Below are 22,935 nucleotides of genomic sequence, written 5' to 3' on the forward strand. Positions count from 1 at the left end.
TTGTGCTTGAAAATTAATATTAAGAACCGTAAAAGTGCCGTGATGTTTATTCTTGACCCTTAAGGAGGCTAAGCGTCAGTGCCGGAAGGCTTAGAAAAGCTCTACGTATTTCTCAGCCGTTTAAGCAAAGACTTTGCAGAACAAATTAAATCAAATCGGCAGGGAAATAAGCAAACATGCTAAGTTGCAGGCCTAATAAAGCCACCTGACGATTACAGATGTGACACCTCAATTGTTAACCGGGTTTGATTTGATTTTATTTACCTTCTTTTTCCTAATGGGCTGCATATTTATGGTCAAAATGATAATTCACCTTTATTTATTTTTGCACGATAAACTTGAGGACATACGATTAAATAAAGACTGGTCCCTAGTCAGAGTGCATTGAATCCTAAAATTAATGAATATGAATTGTTGTACCTCAGTGTTTTCCACTGAATTAAATTAGAACCCTGCTTTCACTTGTGAGTCCTGCAACATTCCTGCTAATTGACTGCAAAGATGATGTTGACTGGTGCGAAAATGACTGCTGACGTTTGGATTCACACTATATTTAATCTAAATTACAGTCAAGTTTGAGGAAACGGTATCAAAGAAAGGTCGAGTGATTAAGCCCTTAAGCAAATTAGCACGGGTGTATCAGTGGCGGGTGACCTCAGATGCTGAAAGGGTCATCTCGTTTGTGAGCCTGATCGCCCTCCGTCTTGCAGCAATGGCGGGCTGCTGAGGCAACATCAGTTGAGGTGCATTAGAAGGAGCTGTTTGAAATTGCAGCGTCCGTAAACTCATTACATGGTTTTAATTTTGTGGGAAATCCCAGGTATGAATATTTAGTCTTGCTATTGAGAAGCAGCCTGTCTGCTTCCCTTGAATCATAAACAACAGCTAAATCTACTACTTGGATAAGGGATGGGTATCAAAACCTTGTGTTAAACAGGCCCCGCGGCTGCTCCTTAAAGACTGCGGTATTGATCAGCTCTGGCGTTACCGGTTCTGCTCTTGGTCCTTTAGAAATTAAGAAAATTGATTTTCCATTCATTTAGCTATAAAAACGTTAACTCGCATGTTTTACATCACCAAATCAGTTTCTCATTTGCATTAAGATTAAAACATTTCCCTCTGATGCATTCATGCCTTCCCCAATCCAGAGGAGGATACATCTCTCTCGCCCGCTCTGCCTCTCTCTCGCTCTCACTCGCTCTCTCGCACGCTCTCTTGCCCTCTCTCTCTCTCTCATCATATATGCGAGGGCGGAGGTCAGATTTCTCTGCCTCTCACACACATGAAAGTCCTGCTGTGCTTCAGTACAGTCCATTCTGGCAATGCTCATTGTTCGACACGTCTTCCGCATGTGAGGATGGAAACACGTGCACTTGTTTTGCAACATCAAGTGAAAGTGTATCACATACAGGCGGGGAAATGCACCGTCCAGCTGTGCCTCCAGTTGGACCTTTGACCTCATGTATGTGAGCAGCAAAGCCCACAGGGAGTTAACTGAATCATGCTGCCATGATTCATGTTAAAAAAGAGGAATCATTTGACTGCTTTAAATGTGACTTCTGTAATGGTTGTTTGCTCACACCAACACGATTGAACTACGTGCTGAAGATTGTTAATTTATGTGGTACATATACAAAAATGTTCATTTAATCTGGCCGCTTCATATTGTTTATTTAGACAGTCTTTTCATCAGAAAACAAAACATCGCTGAAGTTTTTTTTGGTGTGAGGAAGTCTCCATATTTCCCTCTGGCTAACAATGAGGTGTTTGTTTGTTTGCACAAATGAATGCTGTTAATGCACTGTAATTGTGAAAGTGTGTTTTCTTTTAATTACTCACAGCCACTCAGGTTACACATGGAAGCAACCAGAGAAAACGCAGACAAAAACAGTTTTAAATGCAGATAATTGAGTTCAGAAATATTGGCTCAATCGTTTTTGTAGGTTTTGTTTTGGTTTTTTTTTGGTATAGTTTTATGATGCAGAGTGCGACACTGTGTCATTGTTAATGTATTGAGTACAGCATCCTAAAAATATCGGCACCAATCACTGCTAAAATATAAATCGGCTCCACTGATAGTATATTCAGTTATTTTTTTAAAAAGGCAATAAGGTTACATTTAATTCACCAGATTGATGAGAGGGCTCATTAAGAGTAGAATTACTTTGAAAATCTCAAAATTACCATTGCTGAATGCATGAATGTTGACACACGTGAACGTACCAATACACACCCAAGTAGAAAATGTGACTCCAGTACAATGCAACATCCAGTCTGTGTCCGTTTCTCGATCAAGATGAAAGTACTACTGTAGTTTTCCATATAGTTTTCGATCGTGAGTGTGAAAGTACAAGCTGCTCTTAAACTCCAGTGGTTTGTCATGTTGACGGGCCCAAGAGTACAGCCGACTGTGACTGTGAAAATGACCTGCGACTCCGACATCTCAAGACACGGCGAACCATAAATCAAGAGTTGTTTCTACGTTTATTATTTGCTGAAGCCGGTGGTTGGCTGTTGGTCTCGTCATTTCAATTAACAGATAAGTGTTACTGGTGACAGAGTGGTTTTGTCGGTGCTAATGGGATGGAGAGCTTTTTCATTCTCTTTGCCTGCCGCGACACCTCCAAGCTGTAGGCTGCTAATAGCATTCACATGCATTATTGCCATGCTAGCTTCGTGAAACTCGATTTATGTGCAACCGCGTAACCTGTGTGTGTGCTTGTGCACTCGTGTCTAGTCCTATACTTATCAGTGTATATTGGCACAGTGTTTTTATAACAAAGATTCAAATCGGTGGGCAATTTCTCACTCACATTAAGATGTATGCTAAAGAGCTAATTAAGAAGGGCTGCTATGGAGTTCAGAAGCTTCTCTGACATCTTAATTAGATCTTAATGACATTTCAGTTGGAATAGCTGAAAGCAAAACCAATGGTGGTACACAGCGTTAGTTGTGCCTTGCTAAGCAGCCGACACTAGAGATGAGGGATGGAGTGAAGAAGTGTTAGATGAGAAGATGGAAAGAGAAATAAATTGAGTAGGGATTGAATTTGAGCATTTGCGCTCTATATGAACCAACCAGTCGTACCGTATGGCCCGTGTGAGATGGTGTACGCTGGAAATGGGATTTGATTAACACTGATATACTTTCATTCTGTCAGCCTCTCTGTAACATTCTTTCATTTTGTCTTCTTTGCCTCCTTCTCTCTCTCGCTCCCAGTGGGATATGGGACTATTCATGGCCCTGGTAATTCCTCTGCCCATGACCAAGTGGCATCACATGTCTAATAAGCACTGCTTAATCAGATTCTTAGCATTTATTACCATGAAATTTTAGTATACTCGCAGTGGAGATAATTTGATATGCACTGCCAATGGAGATAACATGATAATGGTATTCCTGGCAGATAGATGGCTGATTGGATACAGTAATCATCTCTTATGCTTTGTTTGGCATCGTACCTACTTCTCTATGGTCTGGAGTAGATGGTGGGGAAGAGTCTCTTTATTTTCTGTTGGTCTGACTGGAAAGGTTGCAACTCCAAACTCAGCAGACAGCAAAGAAAGAAGAATCAGCTGCCGCGAAAGAGCAAACCTGAAACAGACCTGAAATTATCAGCGATATCAGTTTTAGTCATGCATGATCCTCCCCACGTGCACAGTACAGACACAGAGACCAAATCAAAACAAGAGAGAAGGTGAATTGATTCACATCTGCGAAGGCAAATATTTATTTACCAGATGAGCTACTGTCTCTGTGCTTCCCTGGGCTCAGCTGGCCTGCTCTGCCCTTCACTTGAGCGCAGCCATTAGAGGAGAGGGGACAGGGAAATAGGATGAGAGAAACAACATAAAAAAAAACTAAGGAATGATGATGAGGAGCCCAGAGAGAGGGCAAACCAGATTACATCTGAGAAAATGTGGGAAGAAAGGCTAAATTGAAACTTCGTCTGAAGCCTCTTGTGAAGAGGAGACTCTGGAATAAACAGACAGAGTGGATGTGGGTTGAAAGATTGGGCAGCAGGAGACTTATTACTAAGAGTCTGTTGGTTGCTACAGATGCTGTTCTGTGTGTAGCGATGTCAGTTTATCGCTTCCCTCCTCTCCCCAAGCCCTCTGTCTCATCGCTATTCTCACCTTTCCGTCTTGCCTAAATCTGTCAGAATACAGCCACAAATACCTGGCAGCAACCACCCCCTCGGCTACCTGTCTTCCCTTCCCTACAAGGCCTGGGGCCTCTGTTCATTTGCAATTCCTCCCTCTTACGCTCAGCCTTTATTTATTTCACTTAGCCTTTATGGGTTTACTTAGAATTTTATTTGCCCATAAAGAGCAATAAAAAGCTTGTTTTTTCTGCAGAGAGATCAGCAATTCATTGTAACAGATTTAGGTCTGTGTAAATTGGTAGTTTTCTTCTCAAGAAGGCCATGCATTTTCATTCTATTTTGTCTCAAAGAGGAACATTAGGCCCACACGGTCTGCACGACACTCTCTCAACCCACTTGTGGCAGAAAGTATCTGAATAGTTTATTGTCATGCTGCACACAAACACTCAGTGTTGCTAAGGCTGTTCGCTGTCTTCCTAGGCAGATGTTATGTGGTGAATTCAGGCCATCGACTGTTCCTCCTAGAAAACCAGACCGCTGATGTGCGGTAGTGCCAGCCTTCCTCTCCTATTTCTATTCTTTGTTGTCCTTCGTCTATGGTCAAGCTGACAGGCGACTTATTAACCCTTGTCTGGTAGGACTTAAACTGCCAGACAGCTTGTGCTGCTCTCAGGCCACGGGAGCTGAAGAAAAGCAACATGTCACCCTGACGTGCTCGGAGACAGTTATTGACTTATGTCGGATACTATATAGTGTACTAATCTGTGGGACTTGAATAGGGACTGAGCTGCGGCAGGCATGCTATGTGTATCGATTGCTATGGTAACACACAAGGTGGGGGGGGGGGGGGGGTTGGTGCATATCTGACTGTCTGACTGTACTAATTAGGATCTGTGGGTCTGCACGTCCCAGGTTCACGGAAGCAGATACGATTGTGATGGGGGACGTGACGTACGGCGCCTGCTGCGTGGACGACTTCACCGCGCGAGCCCTGGGAGCGGATTTCATGGTGCACTATGGACACAGTTGTCTCAGTGAGTCATTGTCTGTGTGTGTGCTTATCCGTCCGTCTACATATCAATCGTACCACATGGGGAAAGTGAGCAAGCATCAAGGACTCTGAAGACTGACAGAAAGAGCTATCGATCAACAGAATTTAACTAGTTAGTGCAACCTCTCCCGCTCTGGTACGGGAGGCATATCAGACCTTTGGAGCCTGGACATCACATTTAGCCAGCAGATCAATGGGGAACATGCATTAGAGCTGTCCTTTGAAAAGCTCAAGCAGTTCTCTAGGACCTTCACCCTTGCTCCTGCTATTTGCCTCTTACCGAACATGGGAGGAAATGCTAAATCAATGGTTTTGATATATCACTGCCAGAACAACCTCACCTCTCCCAAATACCAGAAATAACCGACTGAATTTTAATACACTGGAAAGTTGTGTGTGTGTGAGTGCGCGCGCGCGCACAATGCATTTTCTTTGTGATATCGTGTGTTTTAAGAGCTGGTGTGTTTATACAAGAGATTATCTTTGTAAACGTATCGACTCACGCTGAGAAAAATCTGATAAAAGCGAAGATGAACACACTAATGCTTGTCGGATTTTAAAGTTGGATCATCAATCGGTTGAGGGGATTTTCAAGGAAAATTTGGCAGAACTAAAGATCCACGTCCGGGTGCCAGCGTGTGTTTGTTCCTGACCTTCCACTCTCAATCATCAGGACGTCATCTGCACTGTTTGCCAAGATGTCAGACACCTGTAGAAGATTAAAGACACTGTTGTGAATCACAGAGAAAGTGTTTTCAGACCTTTTTTTTTCTCCTCACCCTTTCATTTCCTCTCCTGTGTCAGCTTTTGAATACAGGTTTCATCTCGTCGTCTGTCATCGTAAAGCGTGTCCGTCTCATACCAAGCCCGTCCTCGTATATTCTGACCTCGAGTTTTTCTTTTCAGCTCCGTTTGAGATCTGTAATTTGAATTTTAAAAGCAGATTTTGTAGTCTTAAGCATTTTGAAGATAGTCAAGTTAAATTAAATTGTGAGACTGGGAAACACATTTCCGCTTTAATCTCGTTGTTGGTTTGATTGGTTTAAACACAGCACTTTATTTATTGTAGTTTTATTTCTATTTGTTTTTTTACATCAAGTTTTAGTTCCTCCACATAGTTTTCTTGGCACATCATGTCTTTAAAATTACTATTTTATAACCGATAGTAATTTTTATATGCATAACAATTTGTCGGCCTGTGTTGGGCCTGCGGCGTATAGATGATTAATGGATGGACCTAACTATACAAATAATTAAATATTTTTCTAACAGTATATCTCAGGAAAAGCTAACAAGATAAGAATGTTGGGTTTTCTATTAAAAGCTTGAAAAGACGTGAGAAGGCGAGGAAAAAAAGGGGGGGGGGCCCAAATTTAAATCCTTTTTCCCTTATCGTGTCGCATGTGTTTATGGTAAATAAATACACATGCACACTCACAAATAAAAAAAGCAGTCGGCAGAGACATGGCAGCCTTGCTCGGAATATAATAGAATGATACCAGGCAGATGCTGGAACTAAAATGGAGCTGCTTTTCCATCACAAACAGATCTTCGTTGATTTGGTTGTATAATAAATTTGAGGCGCAGATGTTACCCGAGTTAGTAACTTCAGTTTAGTGTTTTTCATCTTAAATCATAAGTTCATTTACAATTAACTGATGCTGTTTACTAGGTACTACTTCCACAATGCAGATTACTACATTTGTGTGATACATTTTTTCCTTAGACCTTTTGAAGAAGAAATATCTCAGATTGAATGTGCTGGGACATGGTAAGAATACAGCTCTGCTCATTGAGAATCAGTCTCCATCCGCTGCTGGCTGCTGTCTGGCATCGTGTAATAATAACAGTAATAATGCCTGCGGTCCTGCATCAGGACACGTTGGCGTTCACTGTCGTTCACTTAAATGCTTGCCATACAATGTAGACACGTTAAAGAAGACTTTCTGCCTGAGTACGAAGATGACAAATGCAAAATAACACCAGGGGCTTAACATCTTGTTTCCTTCACCACCTCCCATCGCCACTGCCCTCTGCTTTCACCCACCTCCAGCGAAGACTTTCAGCTCGTGTTCAGGACCTCAAGGCGTCAGTTGACTTCTATATCTCTTCAAGTTTTCTGCGAGCACCCAATGTCAAGTGTAACCTGTTTCTGCATATTGATTTGTGAAGAAGTCGATGTACATCATGTAAAACCTTTCTAAGTCCTGCAAATTTGTTTACATAGGCACTAATAAGCAGCTGTGCTGAGCGACCTTATCACCATAATACACAGATGAATAAAAACACTGATGGGGCAAGTGAGTCCTGTCCATCTCATTGACTGTGTCTCTGATTGCAGTCTAAGTGCTCTCAGGCTACCATGCTAATGTGGACACGGATCGATGTTGCTTTTCTTTGCCCTTTACATTTTACGAGGACCTATAAACAAGCAGTTGACAGCTGTAAGCCTCTGTCTGGATTTTACTCATCTCCTCCAATCCTTTTTAGCCTCATGATATATTTAACTCCTTGGTTTCTCTCACTCAGCCTGCGGCCTGCAGGAGAGCCCACCATTTTTTAAATCCCCATTCATCCTCCCCTTCCTCCAATGTCGGGATCTGAGACCATTTTTCCCTTCTGTTGCCAATTAATTAACAACCCACCACCTGACCCCCAAACACACCTTCACACACGCAGAGCATCCTATTACTTTTAACACTCCTCTCCTCCATGCCCTTCTCTTCCCTTGAATTCTAGTGTTTTCCAAAGAGCGTTTGTAGGAAATTCTCCTTCTCCTGGTTTCCTGTCCCAGCTGCGTTGGTTCCTTTGTCATGAAATACATCTCAGAGCACTTTTTCTAGCACTCTTTCTCTACTCACTCATGTGTTTTTGCTCCTTTGTCATGCTCTGCCCTCTTATTTCTGTGTTTCACTAATCTGGACCATCAGTTACCTCCTCATGAAAACATTTGCGCTGCAACGTGCCCTTTGTTTAATCATAACAAAGTCTCTTTGCCTGTGATGTGGAAATTAAATCATAATCAGGATGATCAGCATTAATGATGACTCTTATTCGTGCCCTTTCCCCCTCTTTTCTCTGACTCACGCCTACTTTGTTCGCCGTCTAACGCAGAGCGTCTCGAGCTACCACGTCTAGGCCCGGTGCATCGTAAATGGTCTGTGAAATTAATGGCATTAATAATAATTGCATGTGTCCTTCTCCTTCCTTAAATAATTGAGGGCTTTTCATCAATTCCTGCGTGTGCTGCAAGCTCACTGAATGGATTTCAGTCCTGTCACCAGGGCCCCTGCCTACTGCCAGCTATATATGTACATGGACCCATATAGGTGTATCGGTGAACATGTGCTCATTGTTTTTAGTGTGCTAGTGTGCGAGGCACCATTAATAGTGCATATGCTGCAGGCCTACCTGACAAAATTGAGTGAATTATTAATCTGCCCTTCGTTGTCGTTGTCTCTGCAGTCCCCATAGACTCCACCACAGGTATTAAGATGCTGTACGTGTTTGTGGATATCCAGATGGACAATGCACACTTCCTGGACACGGTCAAGTTCAACTTCCCTCCTGGACATTCGCTGGCTCTTGTCAGCACAATTCAGTTTGTGGCGGCGCTGCAGGTAATGATGCATTGTTGTCAGACAGAACTTTGGTGATGTGTGTCCTAACCGCAGTCATTATTCTCTCGTCAGTATGATTTCCATCCTTAAGTATTTGTGTCTGCTATACATGCGCACACACAGCCATTCACGTTTGTATTTCTTTCCATTTCTTTTATGAAGCCCGCACTCTGCACCCGTGCTCAGTTCAAGGGTGGGTTTGAGAAATCCGGCACAAGTTATTTTGGATTTTAAAGGTAGACTGAACTCCATAGGCCTTAACGTCATGCTGGGTTCTCTGCTCTTTGTATAAACGTTAGCAGGAGCTATAGTATAAAGCCTCAACTTCCTCCTTCCTCCTTTGTTCTCCTCCTGCTTTCGTTTCCTGCGTTGAACCAACAACACTCTCGCCCTTCACTAATGTAACCACGGTTATTTTTAAACCCCACTCTACCCGTGTGGCTCATCTTTAATGTTCGACTCGAGTTCGAGTGCATCCGTGTATGTGGGCTTATGTATGTGTGTTTTTATTTTCTGTTTTGCCTCCATCTCTCTCCAGTCTTGTGGTGTGTAGGCTTGCTAAGGTCACACAGTAAAGGTGGGAGTTCACCTTTATTCTCTGTTGGCCGCTCCAAATTAGCTTTTAATCGTTCAATTTATCCTTCCGCCTCCAAATGCATTAGCTTCTTTTTTTGCCGCAATTGTTTACTGTATCAACTTTTCACCAAATGAGTGTTTAGTTGGTGCATAGATAAGAGCACTTGTGTATAGTATGTCAGTATATTTGACTATCTTCATGTATTTGTATTAGTTACTGTTCGGTGTAATCTCTTTGGCTCCTTCTCATTCTCACATTATTCATTTTTCTTTCTGTACAACCTGCATACACAGTCCTCATCCTCTGCATCAGTAGAACCATTTCTCTGTACCCTCCGTCTTTATTGGATTCTGGTGTACGATACAAAGAGGAGAGAGCAGAGTCGTCAAATGCAGAAAAGTGAGGAAATACGTGCACAAAACCAGCAATCAAAACACTGCAATAAAGGATGGTATCAGCTTCCTCTTAATTGCAGTGTGTTTCAAGATTGGCACTGTTACTCAAGCGTCAAGAACCTCATGCTGACATGTCTCTGGAATTATAAAAAGGGCCAGGAGTGATGTGATGAATGTGTCATAGCGTAAACTACATAACCATGAGTGCTGAGAATGCTGATGAAGAGTGTTGAACATGTTGGGCTCTATCGTGATGGCGTTATAAACACTCAAAAACGCAGATCGTAATATGTTTCATATCAATCCCATTGTGACATCACAATGTTTTGCAAACACTTTTCTGGCCCGTTTTCAGTGCCATCTCAGTCATAACTTGAGGGAAAAATAATTATTTCCATTTGGTGAAAGAAAAAAAACCTCATGAAACCTTTTATTGAATTTCCTTTTATTTTATTTTTTTTAATCAAAAACCCCTGAGTGTTAAATGGACTATTTATGTTGTACTTTTGTGTCTTTATGGCACTCAAAGCCATAAAGAAGCAGCAACTCACTTTGTATTAGAAAGCTGGACTGCAGAATGAAATGGATTTAAACTGTGACTGGTTGAAGACCCACGACCGCAACCATCAACTTATAATGATGTTTTTAATGATGAATGTCAGTCATTTCTACAGTAAAAAGAAAAAAAAATCTTCTCTCAAGTCTAAGAGGAAGGACTTTGTCTTGTTTTTACTGGACATGTGCATGAGCCTGTATACTGACGTTTTGCATTTGTTTCGATAGTGGAATTGATTGACGGATACTCCTCCGAATGTTTTTTTTTGTGGGGTCGGGGGGGTCTTAACTAAACAACTACTACAAAAAAGAGAGATTCTGAGTGAGCTAACCATCTCCCCCCCCCCCCCCCCCCTGTGCTGCAGGCTGTGAGTGCAGCTCTCAAGTCAGATTATGAAGTGCTGGTGCCTCAGTGTCGACCTCTGTCACCGGGAGAAATTTTGGGATGTACCTCCCCTCGTTTGGACCGCAATGTCAATGCCATAATGTAAGAAATCTCCTTCCTCCTGTTTCCCACCTCGCACTTTCAGCTCCATTACTTTCTTCTTTTAGGAAGCAGAGATATAACCCAGGATATCCAGCCTTGACTCACCCCCCCCCCCCCCCCCCCCATTAGCCATCATAATTACCCCCTGCCTTTGCCATCCATGTCACATGCGAAATAATCAGTGTGACCTCACACCAGTCACAACAGCCGTAGCTCATTGTGACAAGTAGTCAAGTATGTCTGTGCGCCTCAGATCAAGTCTCTATTATATCAAGCCAGAAAAAGCCACGGCTAAAAATAACTTCACACTGTGCACAGCATTGAATGGCATGAAGCCGGACGGATAAAGCCAATGGTGGCTCTTTCAAACCAATCTTTCTCAAAGTATAAACACCTCCTGCGGTCCCGTCATCGTGGCAGCGGATGAGCGCATCAAACATTCGGCTTAACTCAAATGATCTCTCGTCTTTGAGGGTTTTTTGGGTTTTTTTTTTTTTTTTTGATTTAGCTCTCCATTTCCTTGAAAACACAAATAAGTCCTGAAGGTGAGGCCACGTGTCCGAGGTGATGGCTGCTGGGGTTTTGCCTCCGCCATCCCAAGCTCCTTCCTGTGTGGAATTGGATGATCTCACACTGTCTGCACCGACTGTCTCCCAATAATTCAGTTTCCCCTCCATCAAAGAATAAAGACCTGCTCCTTCGGTGTTTAGCACGAAGACTTTTTATATGGGATGAGTAAAAGTGATGTTTTTAGTGTTTATCCTGCCTGTGCTGTAGAGAGGAGTATTCAAGATGAGAATCAAGATGTGTAGCAAACTACATTAAAGAGAACCTATTTCTTTGTAATGCACGGTGAGATGAAGTAATTCCCCAGGTGAAACGACAGCTCCGTCACCTACGATGTGTTTGTCCATGTTATTAAAACCTCCTCGTGCATGAGATTAGCATACCCAGTCAAAGACGGTGTTTGCTACATGCATAAACCAGGACCTCTGGGGGGAAAAGTAGCGGCCTATGCACGAGCACGTGATAAAAGAGGAGGAGTAAGGGTTCGGGTGTGCTTCACCTACTAATCCAATGTGGCTTGTCTTTGATGTGTGGAGGGTGTGATGGGAGGGAGAATCGATTAGCCTGTCTGAGATTTGGTATGCCTCTCAGTCGCTTTCCTCTCCCAGCATCACTGCTTTCTAACTATCTCCCCCCCCCCCCAAACACACACTCACAGACGTGGTGAAGGCTCACCTGAAGTCTCAAGGTAGCACAAGGCTCATTCCTCTGAAGAAAGTACAAATGCAATCATAAAACTAATAAACAGATCTTTTGATTATTTGTTGTTTTGCTGGACTTAAATGGCCAACCTAGGGCTGGCTATTGCTCAGAAATGTCTGATATCGCGAAGTTTACCAACTCCTTGACTTTGATAGCAATAAGAAACCAATTACATTGCACATGTTTTAGTTAGCAGCTTCTTGGCTCTTTGACACCCTAAAAAAACATTTGCTTTAAGTGAATATATGAACTAAGCCACCAAACTGTGGTTTGACTTTGTGTTTTTCAACTAAATGTTTATTTTTCCCCATGATGGCATTTTTCCAACTCAAATGACTTGAACAACATATGAAAAATGAATTTGCAGCTTTGAGATTTACTCGGAATGAATTGAACTTCGGAACTGAATGGGAAAAAAACGTCTTTCATATCTGATATCACTGAAGCGGTTTGGTTTTGCAGTGCCACACCCAGCCCTTGCTCTGCCACATTCGAGTTGTCCGCTATTTCATGAAATGGCCCCACAAAACAACCTCTTCTGAAGAGTAAATGGACATTTTAGATTTATTAGATTCCTATTGAATATATTTCATTAAACTGTGAAAAATTCTGTACTCTGGAAAAAAGATTATTCATAATCATTTATTACTCAATTGTTTATGTTCATGATTGTAATATATAGAAGTTGGATATGAGATGTTTGGTTTTATGTGAAATATTCTACTTGAGCACTATGGACGATGAGCTGTAGTTTCTGATTGTCTTGAAGCTCTAGGACTGATCTGGTCCGTCTCAGGTCTATCACCAAGAAACACGTTTCCAGGAAACATTGAAAGGAACTATCAGAAATGCTTATTTGGCCATTTCTGTGCAGCGCTGCTGCTCCCTCTCCGGTTCATAATGGAACAATACCGAGATGTGGATGTGCAGATACGGCTGTTGGCATTATGCGGAGACTCGTAGCATTTACCACTTTAGCAAGAGCACTTTTAATAACAATAGAATATGGAGGGGAGGACCGTGATCACGGGGAGAGAGCAAGACGAGCTCACCAGCCTCTTAAAGCTACAGAGGACAACTGTGGCGGGAGTTCAGCAGATGCATTGTCAGGAACATAATTATATGAGGCCTTGGATGTTGCTAAGCAGAGAGGCAGCACGACAGAGACTCAATTTCATTTTGCTCTGTCAACTATATTGTTTGTGGCACACACATCAGCAGGTAATTGTTGTGTGCTATGTACACACACACACGCACATGCACACTTCTGAATAAAGTCTTGCTCGATGTGTCTCCAGGTAGCTTCTATGGCACGCCACCTACATCCTCTTTCAGGGGTCTCTAAACTCTGACCAATTAGTGGCTTTAATTGCACGTCCTCCTGAGGCCCTGTGAGCCTGCACAGTAATGAGTGGGGGTAACAACCTGAGCCCCCTCACACTAACAGCAGGATTCCTCTCAGCCTGACCCCCAGAGAGGCTTTAATGTGAAAGTGTTCTGCCTGAGCTTTTGTATTTTGGAATCACTGACTGCTGCTGCTCCTACACTGTTGGACCTTCGCAAGGCTACCTTAGCCTGGTTTGTTTTGAGGACTCCAAAACAGCTTCGTTCTGTGTGCGAGCGAGACCTGAAGAGCAAGCTAATCCTGCGGTGTTCATCCGTTGCTTCTGCTCTGTGATTTCACTCTGCAAATTGTAGGGATTTTATTTAGTTCATCTTTGTTGATGGCCTATAAAAAAGAAAAAGAAAAGCCTGAATAACTGTCGCACAAATGGCTGTCTGAATAGTGAAACTGTCAGAGCCTTAAGATCAAGAGCTTCTTTTTCTTTACTCAATAAAGTACATTGAGTTGCCTTCAGTATAAAACAGGCCGTATGTAACATTTTCCTTGTGTTTCCAGGCACCTACATGCCTCTGTGTATTTTTAGTTCATAAACTCTGCTCTTGCTTGGGGGTCTTTTGAATCCCCAGCACTAGAGACCAGGCTAACTGGAAGGGCTTGTATTCTCTGTAAACAGCATGCTCCAATTGTTGGGGTCGAGATGGACACACCAGTCCTGCAGAGTAGGCAGAGAGAGCTGGGGGGATTTTAAAAAGTTTTTGGTCAAAAATTTGAAGACGATTGCCTTTTCCACACATTTATTTATTTATTTATTTATTTTTACCCTTTTACCCAGTGAATGGATGTCTTCTTTTTTCATAGTTATCTTGGAGATGGAAGATTTCACCTGGAGTCAATCATGATAGCAAACCCGGACATCCCTGCATACAGGTACAGTAACAGTTTGTCATGAACTGTTGTCTCTATAGATTATGAAAAAAAAAAAAAAAACCTTAAAAATGTTTATTATATTTTTACAAAGTATAATGATGTTTCACCAAACGCAAAAACATTTGCGAGTCAGTTCGGAGTGCTGAAACAAGCACACAGTGTTTTTCAGATATATTTTAGAGCACACATTGTAATTTATTGGGATTTGAGGACTGTTTTATGGAGAGCAAAGGTGTTTTACAGTGCTACTCAGTGCTGTTCTAATAAAGCATCCCTCACAGTCAGCCTCCTTTTTGCAGTGTCATGATAACATTTTGCTTGGATAAAGTTCTGTTTTGATGAGTTGTTGTTTGCATGCAAAGTGAAATTGTGTTGTTATAGGTATATGCACTGCTGCACAGATTACAGGTCTTTCTCATAAACAAGATTCCAATCTCAAGTGAACCTCTTGTATCAGAGAAAAAGAGATTAGATGCTCAGAAATACCTCCGTTTTCCCAAAGATACACTAACTCCTGTCATAGTTGATGGCTTTTCATGATTGAATTTTTTCATCTTGTCTGGCATTTCTATCCTCAAGATAGATAGCTGAACAAGAGATTGTTGGAATGGATGGTTGTCTAATTACGTTTATGCACACCTTTCACCCAGACTGTATGCGTGTGATTTTTCTCCTCATGTCTTTATAGATATGACCCCTATAGTAAGGTGTTCTCCAGGGAGTATTACGACCACAAGGCCATGCGATCCTTGAGGCATCAGGCTATTGAGAAAGCTCGTTCAGCCCAGAAATGGGGCCTGATCATGGGCACGCTGGGGCGGCAGGGGAGCCCTAAAGTCCTGGAGGTGAGAGTCTGCATCCTCATCTCAACAGTTTCCATGCTCTGTGGCCACCTGTGCAATCGTATGTAATACATTTTTCAATTCTAATGTGTGTTTTGGATTAAAAGGACTCGCGTTTGAGCTGCCATTGACGATCAGAATGAATCCTAACCTATTTGAAGCCCTTAACACAGTTTTACACTTTGAGATTACACGTACAATACACTCGTCCCACTTTCATCAACATTCAAGTCTAACAGCTGAAAACACAAGCTCAAATAGCACTGTTGTCCTGGGAATCACAAAGCCAATGTATGTGTACACACGTACATTCGAGTCCATTAGGTCTGTGAAGGTCATCGTACATCTAAGCGCTGTGCAAAGGAAACTGAACAAATGAACTGAAGCAGCCTGTAATATGCTAGGGGGAAACATCTTTAAGAACTTCATGCAAGTCCAGTTGTGTAGCACTTAGATACACTGGTCCATTAGGTGAAGCCGTGAGTGAGAAACTACAAGTGTTTGTGAGGACCAGCTATTATGCATGCACACAAGTCTGTCTGAGGACACTAATCAATCGACCCTGAAGCCCTCTCGGTCACTTCCTATCCACTGTTCCTCCTCATACTGCTGTCCGCTCCCGAGTTGTTCGCTAGATTTTGTCTTTTATGCCTGATATTTCATCTTTGTTGCGCCGATGTCTTCTAATAGTAAGAGTTGCAGTGTAGTAGCATGCGTGCACATCCAACTGAATGCTGGATGTCGTTGAAAAGCATCACCTTCAGCATCCGTAGGTTTCATTAGTCTAAGGTACATCTTGGTAGCCCTCTTCTGCTGTTATCATTGTTGAAATGACAACCAGAGAGGAGGCAAGTTTCATTTGGGGGGGGGGGGGGGGGTGGAGGTGGAGGATGATTTCAAATGAGATTTGAATAGAAGCAGCACCTCTCCCATAGCGATCTGTCAAGATAAAGAAGAGGAGCGTCAAGCAACGTTTCAAATACAGGGAGAGATCTCTCCCTGATAACAGCACAGTCTTCGAAATTTCTCATGATATTCCCAAGGACAGTGGGTATCACTATCATTCCTTCCTTTTATCACACCATAAAAACATGTATGGGAGTTCTTTGCTTGGCTAAACTGCTATTTGCATTTCCAAAAAACGTGTATGTTATAGGGTTTTAGTCGTTTGCCCAGTATCTTCAATCACAGTTGGCTTTATGTAGTTTTTGATGGTGGTAACAATATACATGACAGTAATTGCTCTGTAAATGAAAAAAAGAATAATATTAAGTACAAATTCTGTACATTTACTTAATTTCAGTTTCATACAAACAAAATCCACTGCAGGATTTATTGGGTTGGTCCGGATTCATCAGTTTCACTCCTCCTCCTCCTCCTCCTCCGTAGTTGCTTAAATGATGTTACCTTGGGAAGTGGATTTGCATGATTTGTGAGAAATGAGGGATCCAAAACAGCATTGGCAAATCTCTCCGGGTGGACATGCTTCCACTGCTGGTCCTATGACTCGATGCTTGTGTTTTATGAGGGCTGATGTCTGGGATTTGCCAAAGGAACTTGAGATATGAAATAGGGCCCAGCTCCAAGCCGTTACCATCCATGGTGGGTCTCTCTCTATGCAGCAGGCAAAACTGAAGCTCTGGCTGTTCTGGATCTCAGTTATAAAAACTGTCATCTTAGAGAAAAGTACAAGGCTTGTTATTGCAGAAAAATATAATCGAGCCCACCTCATACCTACCCGATAGCACCATACACTTCCTTTTCTACCACTGCCCCAGGTAGAGTCAAAGACTGTCTTGACGCACCAAATCGTGTACCTTCCTGGTTGTGGAAATCAGTAGACCAGTACTTTCACTTGCCAGGAAGGGTCACAAGAGTCTCTTCTTGGCAGGAGCCATGTTGTGCCGTGGCACCAGCTCATTAGTGAAGAGACATGGTTTTGCTTTGTTATTTTGTGCTTTCAGGATTTCGCTGATAACGTAATTCAGGTTGCTTCCTGTCACTGACCTCCAGTGTGCTTAGAGGGGTTTGATTGTGAAGTGATGAGGGTATGATTCTCTGCTGAGAGTAAAAACTAGATTCATTTGGGTTCAAAGGGTGTTGCTGCCAGAGGGGCAGGAGTTCAAGTAACTCATAGCATCGTCCATAAGGGACTGTAACATGCAGTTGCTCTTTACAGTGATAAAGGATTGAGGCGTTGTGGCAATAAATAGGTGAGTTGAGTGGCAGTATGAAACATCTGCAGGGAGGTTGGAGTGTAACTACTGCTTGGGACTTGCCTTTTGCATCCTTCTAAAACTCCTTCTTGCAGAGGTGTTCAGGGCGGAGCCAAGAGGAAAACCTAAATGACGCAAGGGAACATATTAAAGAGTTGAGGGTCGTGACTGGGGAGGTTGTCATCAACTTGCCCCAATCACAATGACGACTTGTAGGAAAGGGACGAATAATAAATACACCAAAGTAAACAGTAGAGCAGTGACTCCTAAACAAACCTCGATTTAGAAGCTTGAGGGATCGTGTATTTATTTATGTTTTTTAACTTGTCATGATAAAGTGGAGCCTTGAAACTCCAGTGAGAATTATGTAAATAACAAATGTAGCTGATCTCTTGCTTTACTCAATTTTCCTCGTAGCACATCGAGTCCAAGCTGCAGTCGCAGGGCAAATCCTTCATCCGAGTGCTTCTGTCTGAGATTTTCCCCAGCAAGCTGGATCTGCTACCTGATGTCGATGCGTGAGTATTAAGATGCACACATACATACATTAACGTCTGCTCAGATTAGAAGGCGCGTGCTATTCATCGAATCAGACCAGCTTGACCTCGGCTTGTGCGCCCTTATTCTCTGAGCAGGAATGTAGAAAACATTTATCAAGGATGATTTGATTTGTCGAGCAGCTGGATGAATCTGAGGAAGGGGGAAAAAAAAAACACTGGTTCAGAAGATGACGATAACTTGCAGAGCTGCATTATGGCTTTGAATTAAAAAGCTCATGTAATTAGCTTTGTGCCCCCTGAGACCTTACGGCACCATTGATCAGTCGCGTGTGTCTCACCCTCCGAGACAGATTCAAAACACTTCTTGATTTAGCTTCAAAGATATAAAGCATCTGAATACATTTAAGATACATAACAGGATGATGTGATGAAGCCATGTCACAATGCATTATGATGCAATACAAGGCATTACAAGATCATGAATTATCATAATTTTATATTTCTGTCATTTTCTCCATTGCAAAGCCTGATATTTACTTAATCCACTAATAAGAGAGATCACCACAGTGGTGTCTTATTTGGAATCAGCACTTGGTGAACCAGAATCTTTAAAAGACAATATTTAATACATTTTCACATTTGTGTTTTAGCTGAATGCTATTGTGGTTAGGTGATGGAATTTGACCGACAGGAAGGAGAGGAAGTTGTTACCTCTTACATTGCAGCAGGACAAATTTTGCTCACTTTCCAAGCGTAAAGATTTGTTTTGGGACCTGTGTGGCTGTTTTTGACTGCTGGTCTGGTATCAAGTGGAGAGACAAGAGAAGGTGACGGAGCGCTTATTGGAGTGACGGAGCTGCATCTCACGCGTTAAACTGAATGCATTACAAAAACACTGCTGAACCTCAATACCTCTACTCCTCTTTCATCCTACGTTTTTCTCCCAAACTGTACATATTACCAATTACATAACTTCCTGGCTGTTGCTCCTCCCCCTCTGCTGATCGGGGGGGGGGGGGGGGTTAGCTGTGGAGGTAACAATAGGCGACCCACACAGACACACACACACACACACACCATATTAGGTTGCGACACCACCAGGGCACCGCATTCTCGTCAGTTATACTACACAGCAGAGCAAAGTGCAGGGAGACATTAAATTTTTTTATCAACATAAAACAAATATGTTGTCCAGGCATCAATGAACTGTGTGTGCTGTTGGGGAATCGGCACATTTGCATTTGCTCACTGTAACAAGGAGCTGCCAGACGCTCGTCTACAGAGTAAAGCTTTATAAATATAATTGGCATTCACGTCTTGGTGAGTTTTGCCTTTGTAGCAAAAACAAATTGACCAGCTTAATGAACTTGGATGCTCGTTGCAATTCGCTCATTTTTGACAGGCAGAGCATTAAAAAAAGTAATTTTATAAGTTGTTGATACAGTAATGTGTTCACTTGTCATTCTTCAACTTTTAAGTTCTAAATGAGTTTCATCCCAATCATTTTATGAGTCTAAAATTGTTTTACTTCAACTGAACCTAAGAAAACTAGAAAACCCATAACATTTGATATTAATTGTGGGTATCAGAATAATTCAAGATACGATACTATTTTGATGCTGCTTATTGACACGCATGTTCGTCTTGTCATGATAAATTTCACTCATAATCACTGCAGCAGTTCTGATTGCATTTCTCCAGCCCAGTTGCACTCACAAATGTTTTCAAAAACCAACTCCCATGCTTCCTCCAGGACAACGTGCTCAGGATTCTATGTGCTGATTTATCTGACTTTCAACCAGAAGAAGCGAGGTGAAGGTGAACGAGGGGTTAGTGAGACTCCAATCACACAATCGCACAAAAACGCTCAAAACACACGATCCCCGCACTCCCTCAGATTGGCCTCTCACTGCAGAGAAAAGAGAGGAGTGATATGAGGGAGGAGTGGGTGAGAGAGAGGAACAGAAGTTGATAGAGAGACACGCAGAGGCAGTCGGGAGAGAGAGGGAGATATGCAGAGGTAGTTGAGGGGGCCGTGCTGGAAAGTGAGCGATCACGGTAAAGGCAATTTTTTTTTTCTTTGTTGTTCGGCTGTCCTCTTCAGACTGATGTATGAGTGCAACTCTGAAATTATGTAATTCAGGCACGATTCACCCGACTAAAACAGACCCGCATCACAGGAAAAGTCTAGTTCAGTCGCGTTTAAGGCTTGAGACATCAGGGAAATGTGCTGGAACACAAAATCAAGGCGATGTTTACATGTACAGTATATAATTTCATAATGAGTCCCCTGTATATGAACTGTGGTCCATCACATGTTTATCAGTTCCTCAACATTAAAAGCCTCAAATTCATGGAGAAGTTTTTTTTGTTTGTTTTTTTTTCCACTGCAGTAAACTCTTACCACACACTGAAGTTTAATGACACAAACCTATAAAGGAAGGAAAACACGTGTTTGTCAACGCATCATCCAGTATAATTTAAGTCATCTTTATCCAGGTGGATTCTCAGAACCTCACGAACATTTTCGTTTGAGTTGTTGTTTTGCGTGGTTGCTGCTTTTGTCAGTAAATCTGTCTGTTGAAGTGGCAGCTGAGTGTCTACACCTCAGAATACAATGTGGAGCCTGGATCGATGGCACATGACCGCTGATCTTTCTCCGCAGCTCTGTCCCTCGTGATTTTTAGTGTGAAATGTGAGGCTTGTTCAGATTTTTTACAAATTGAACGATTAAGTCCAACGAGCTAAACGGGAAGACTAGAAAGTCTGATATCCAGCAGGCAAGCAAGTCTTGCTTTCGTTATTTAATATCACTCTTGCCAAAAATAGTCTGCAGTTGGAAATTTAAGCTCAGGTTGAAATGATTGCACACATTCGTGCTCTTGCCATGTTAAAAGCAGTTGCTATTTGTGTTCCTAGTATGAGTCCTCGTCAGTAAGAAATTGTAGAAATAGATGGCTTTCCTTTTCTGAAATGTAACTTGTTGACATTATTTAGGTACATAATTAATCACGTCCGTCACCGCGGAAATGGACCACAGCAGGTGTGTCCCCGCTTGGAAATGTATATATTTATCTGCAGTCTTTCTCATCCAATGTGTTTTTGTATCCTTTCCGCTCAGAGTAATTTGTAAGAGCAGGTGTCCTGCGTGAGGCCACAATAGGCATTACAAGCCGCCAGATGTTTCAAGCTGTGCTGAATCCGGGTGTGCTGAGGGATTGAAGCAAAAAAAAAAAAGATTGCTGAGATAGAAGGTAGGGTGGTAAAGGACACATTTGTGCTCAGCGCTAGCCGACACTGACAGAGCCCACCCCTGGGCTTTCCTCACTGTCATTAGACACACACATACTCACTCATAAGGAGAGACACCATTAGCATATGCTCTTAAGTGTATAATTAGGCAGTCCCCAAGCAGACTTTAAACCATTGTACAGATATCTGCACGGCAAACACTCTTATCTCAACTCGACCACAGATACCACCCAGTGCACTGCAGCATTTAATATTTCCATTTGAATATTTGATAACGCTGCAATTAAATAGTTTGTTCCCCCGTAAAGGGGGAACACTTCACATTCTCCTGTAGTGTTCAAAGGTTAATTGTGAAATGGTCCACAACATGACTAGAGCTCACCTAGTATAGAGGCACTAAATGTCATGTATTCTCAGGATTATATGTATCACACCAACTCCCTCCTCGGTTCTGCATCATTTTCTGCAACTCCAAGTGCCCCTCTGGTTCACAGGTCAGTCTTTTAAAGCAGTGCTTCACCTAGAAACTATATTTTACCTTTTGAACAACTCACAGATAGGTATTTTAAGATCACGGAGTTATTTTCTGTGGAAATCCGGGATGCAGAAAGAGCCAGGCACACATATTTAGCTTGTAGCTAACAGCAATTGACTCGCTAACAACTGCAAAACTGCTTGAACCATTTACAAACTCTCAGGACCACCATCTGGTATGATGCATGTCCTCCTCATCCAGCCGCATGCTCCGTAATCTTCAAACTCACACTCTGATTTGAGGTGCTGTTACACTGTAGTGCTGAGCGGGAGCCAGCTTGCCTTGCTGGTCCATGCTTATTCAGGACAGTGATGGATCAGAAGTGTGAACGAATGGTTTTGGGCGGTTTAGCTCTTGCAGTTCACCATTAGCTTCAAGCTAAATATACGTGCTTGGCTTTTTCTGCACTCTGGAGGGAAATATAAATCAAAATCTTTGAAGTAAAGATGTCTGTTTGTGAGTCCTTGAAAGAAAAGGGGAAAAAAAACCACCTTCCCAGCCCAGGTTTGATTGCTAACACTTCCAAGAGTTTAAAAAAAACAAAAAACAAAACTTGCATTACAGAAGCAATCCAAAGCCTTTGCGGTGGTGACATGTAGGAGTTGTGTACAAACACTGCTACCAGCAACGTGCACTGTGGCACGGCCCAGCCACAGTCACTGACGAAAACTACCTTTTGGGATCTGGGTGTCTTGGTGGCCCTCCTCACCGCCATCAACCAAACAAAAACTACCTTTTGGGATCTGGGTGTCTTGGTGGCCCTCCTCGCCGCCATCAACCAAACAAAAACTACCTTTAGGGATCTGGGTGTCTTGGTGGCCCTCCTCGCCGCCATCAACCAAACAAAAACTACCTTTTGGGATCTGGGTGTCTTGGTGGCCCTCCTCACCGCCATCAACCAAACAAAAACTACCTTTTGGGATCTGGGTGTCTTGGTGGCCCTCCTCGCCGCCATCAACCAAACAAAAACTATCTTTAGGGATCTGGGTGTCTTGGTGGCCCTCCTCGCCGCCATCAACCAAACAAAAACTACCTTTTGGGATCTGGGTGTCTTGGTGGCCCTCCTCACCGCCATCAACCAAACAAAAACTACCTTTTGGGATCTGGGTGTCTTGGTGGCCCTCCTCGCCGCCATCAACCAAACAAAAACTACCTTTTGGGATCTGGGTGTCTTGGTGGCCCTCCTCGCCGCCATCAACCAAACAAAAACTACCTTTTGGGATCTGGGTGTCTTGGTGGCCCTCCTCGCCGCCATCAAC

The 22,935-nt window shown here is 42.6% G+C and overlaps 1 protein-coding gene across 3 annotated transcripts in view; it reads left to right on the forward strand.

Annotated features, from left to right (window-relative positions):
- Nucleotides 1-22,935, forward strand: part of dph1 (diphthamide biosynthesis 1) — a 53,448-nt gene that overhangs the window by 24,781 nt on the left and 5,732 nt on the right. For all 3 annotated transcript variants that reach the window (XM_086216638.1, XM_086216639.1, XM_086216640.1), the window contains 6 exons: nt 5,018-5,139; nt 8,622-8,776; nt 10,669-10,790; nt 14,263-14,331; nt 15,020-15,176; nt 17,807-17,907. In XM_086216638.1, coding sequence (XP_086072764.1) covers nt 5,018-5,139; nt 8,622-8,776; nt 10,669-10,790; nt 14,263-14,331; nt 15,020-15,176; nt 17,807-17,907 — 726 coding nt within the window. The remainder of the gene's footprint in view (nt 1-5,017; nt 5,140-8,621; nt 8,777-10,668; nt 10,791-14,262; nt 14,332-15,019; nt 15,177-17,806; nt 17,908-22,935) is intronic.

The sequence above is a fragment of the Aulostomus chinensis genome, chromosome 10 (assembly GCF_037954235.1).
Source record: "Aulostomus chinensis isolate RoL2024-O1b breed Wild chromosome 10, RoL_Achi_v1.0, whole genome shotgun sequence".
Taxonomy (NCBI): domain Eukaryota; kingdom Metazoa; phylum Chordata; class Actinopteri; order Syngnathiformes; family Aulostomidae; genus Aulostomus; species Aulostomus chinensis.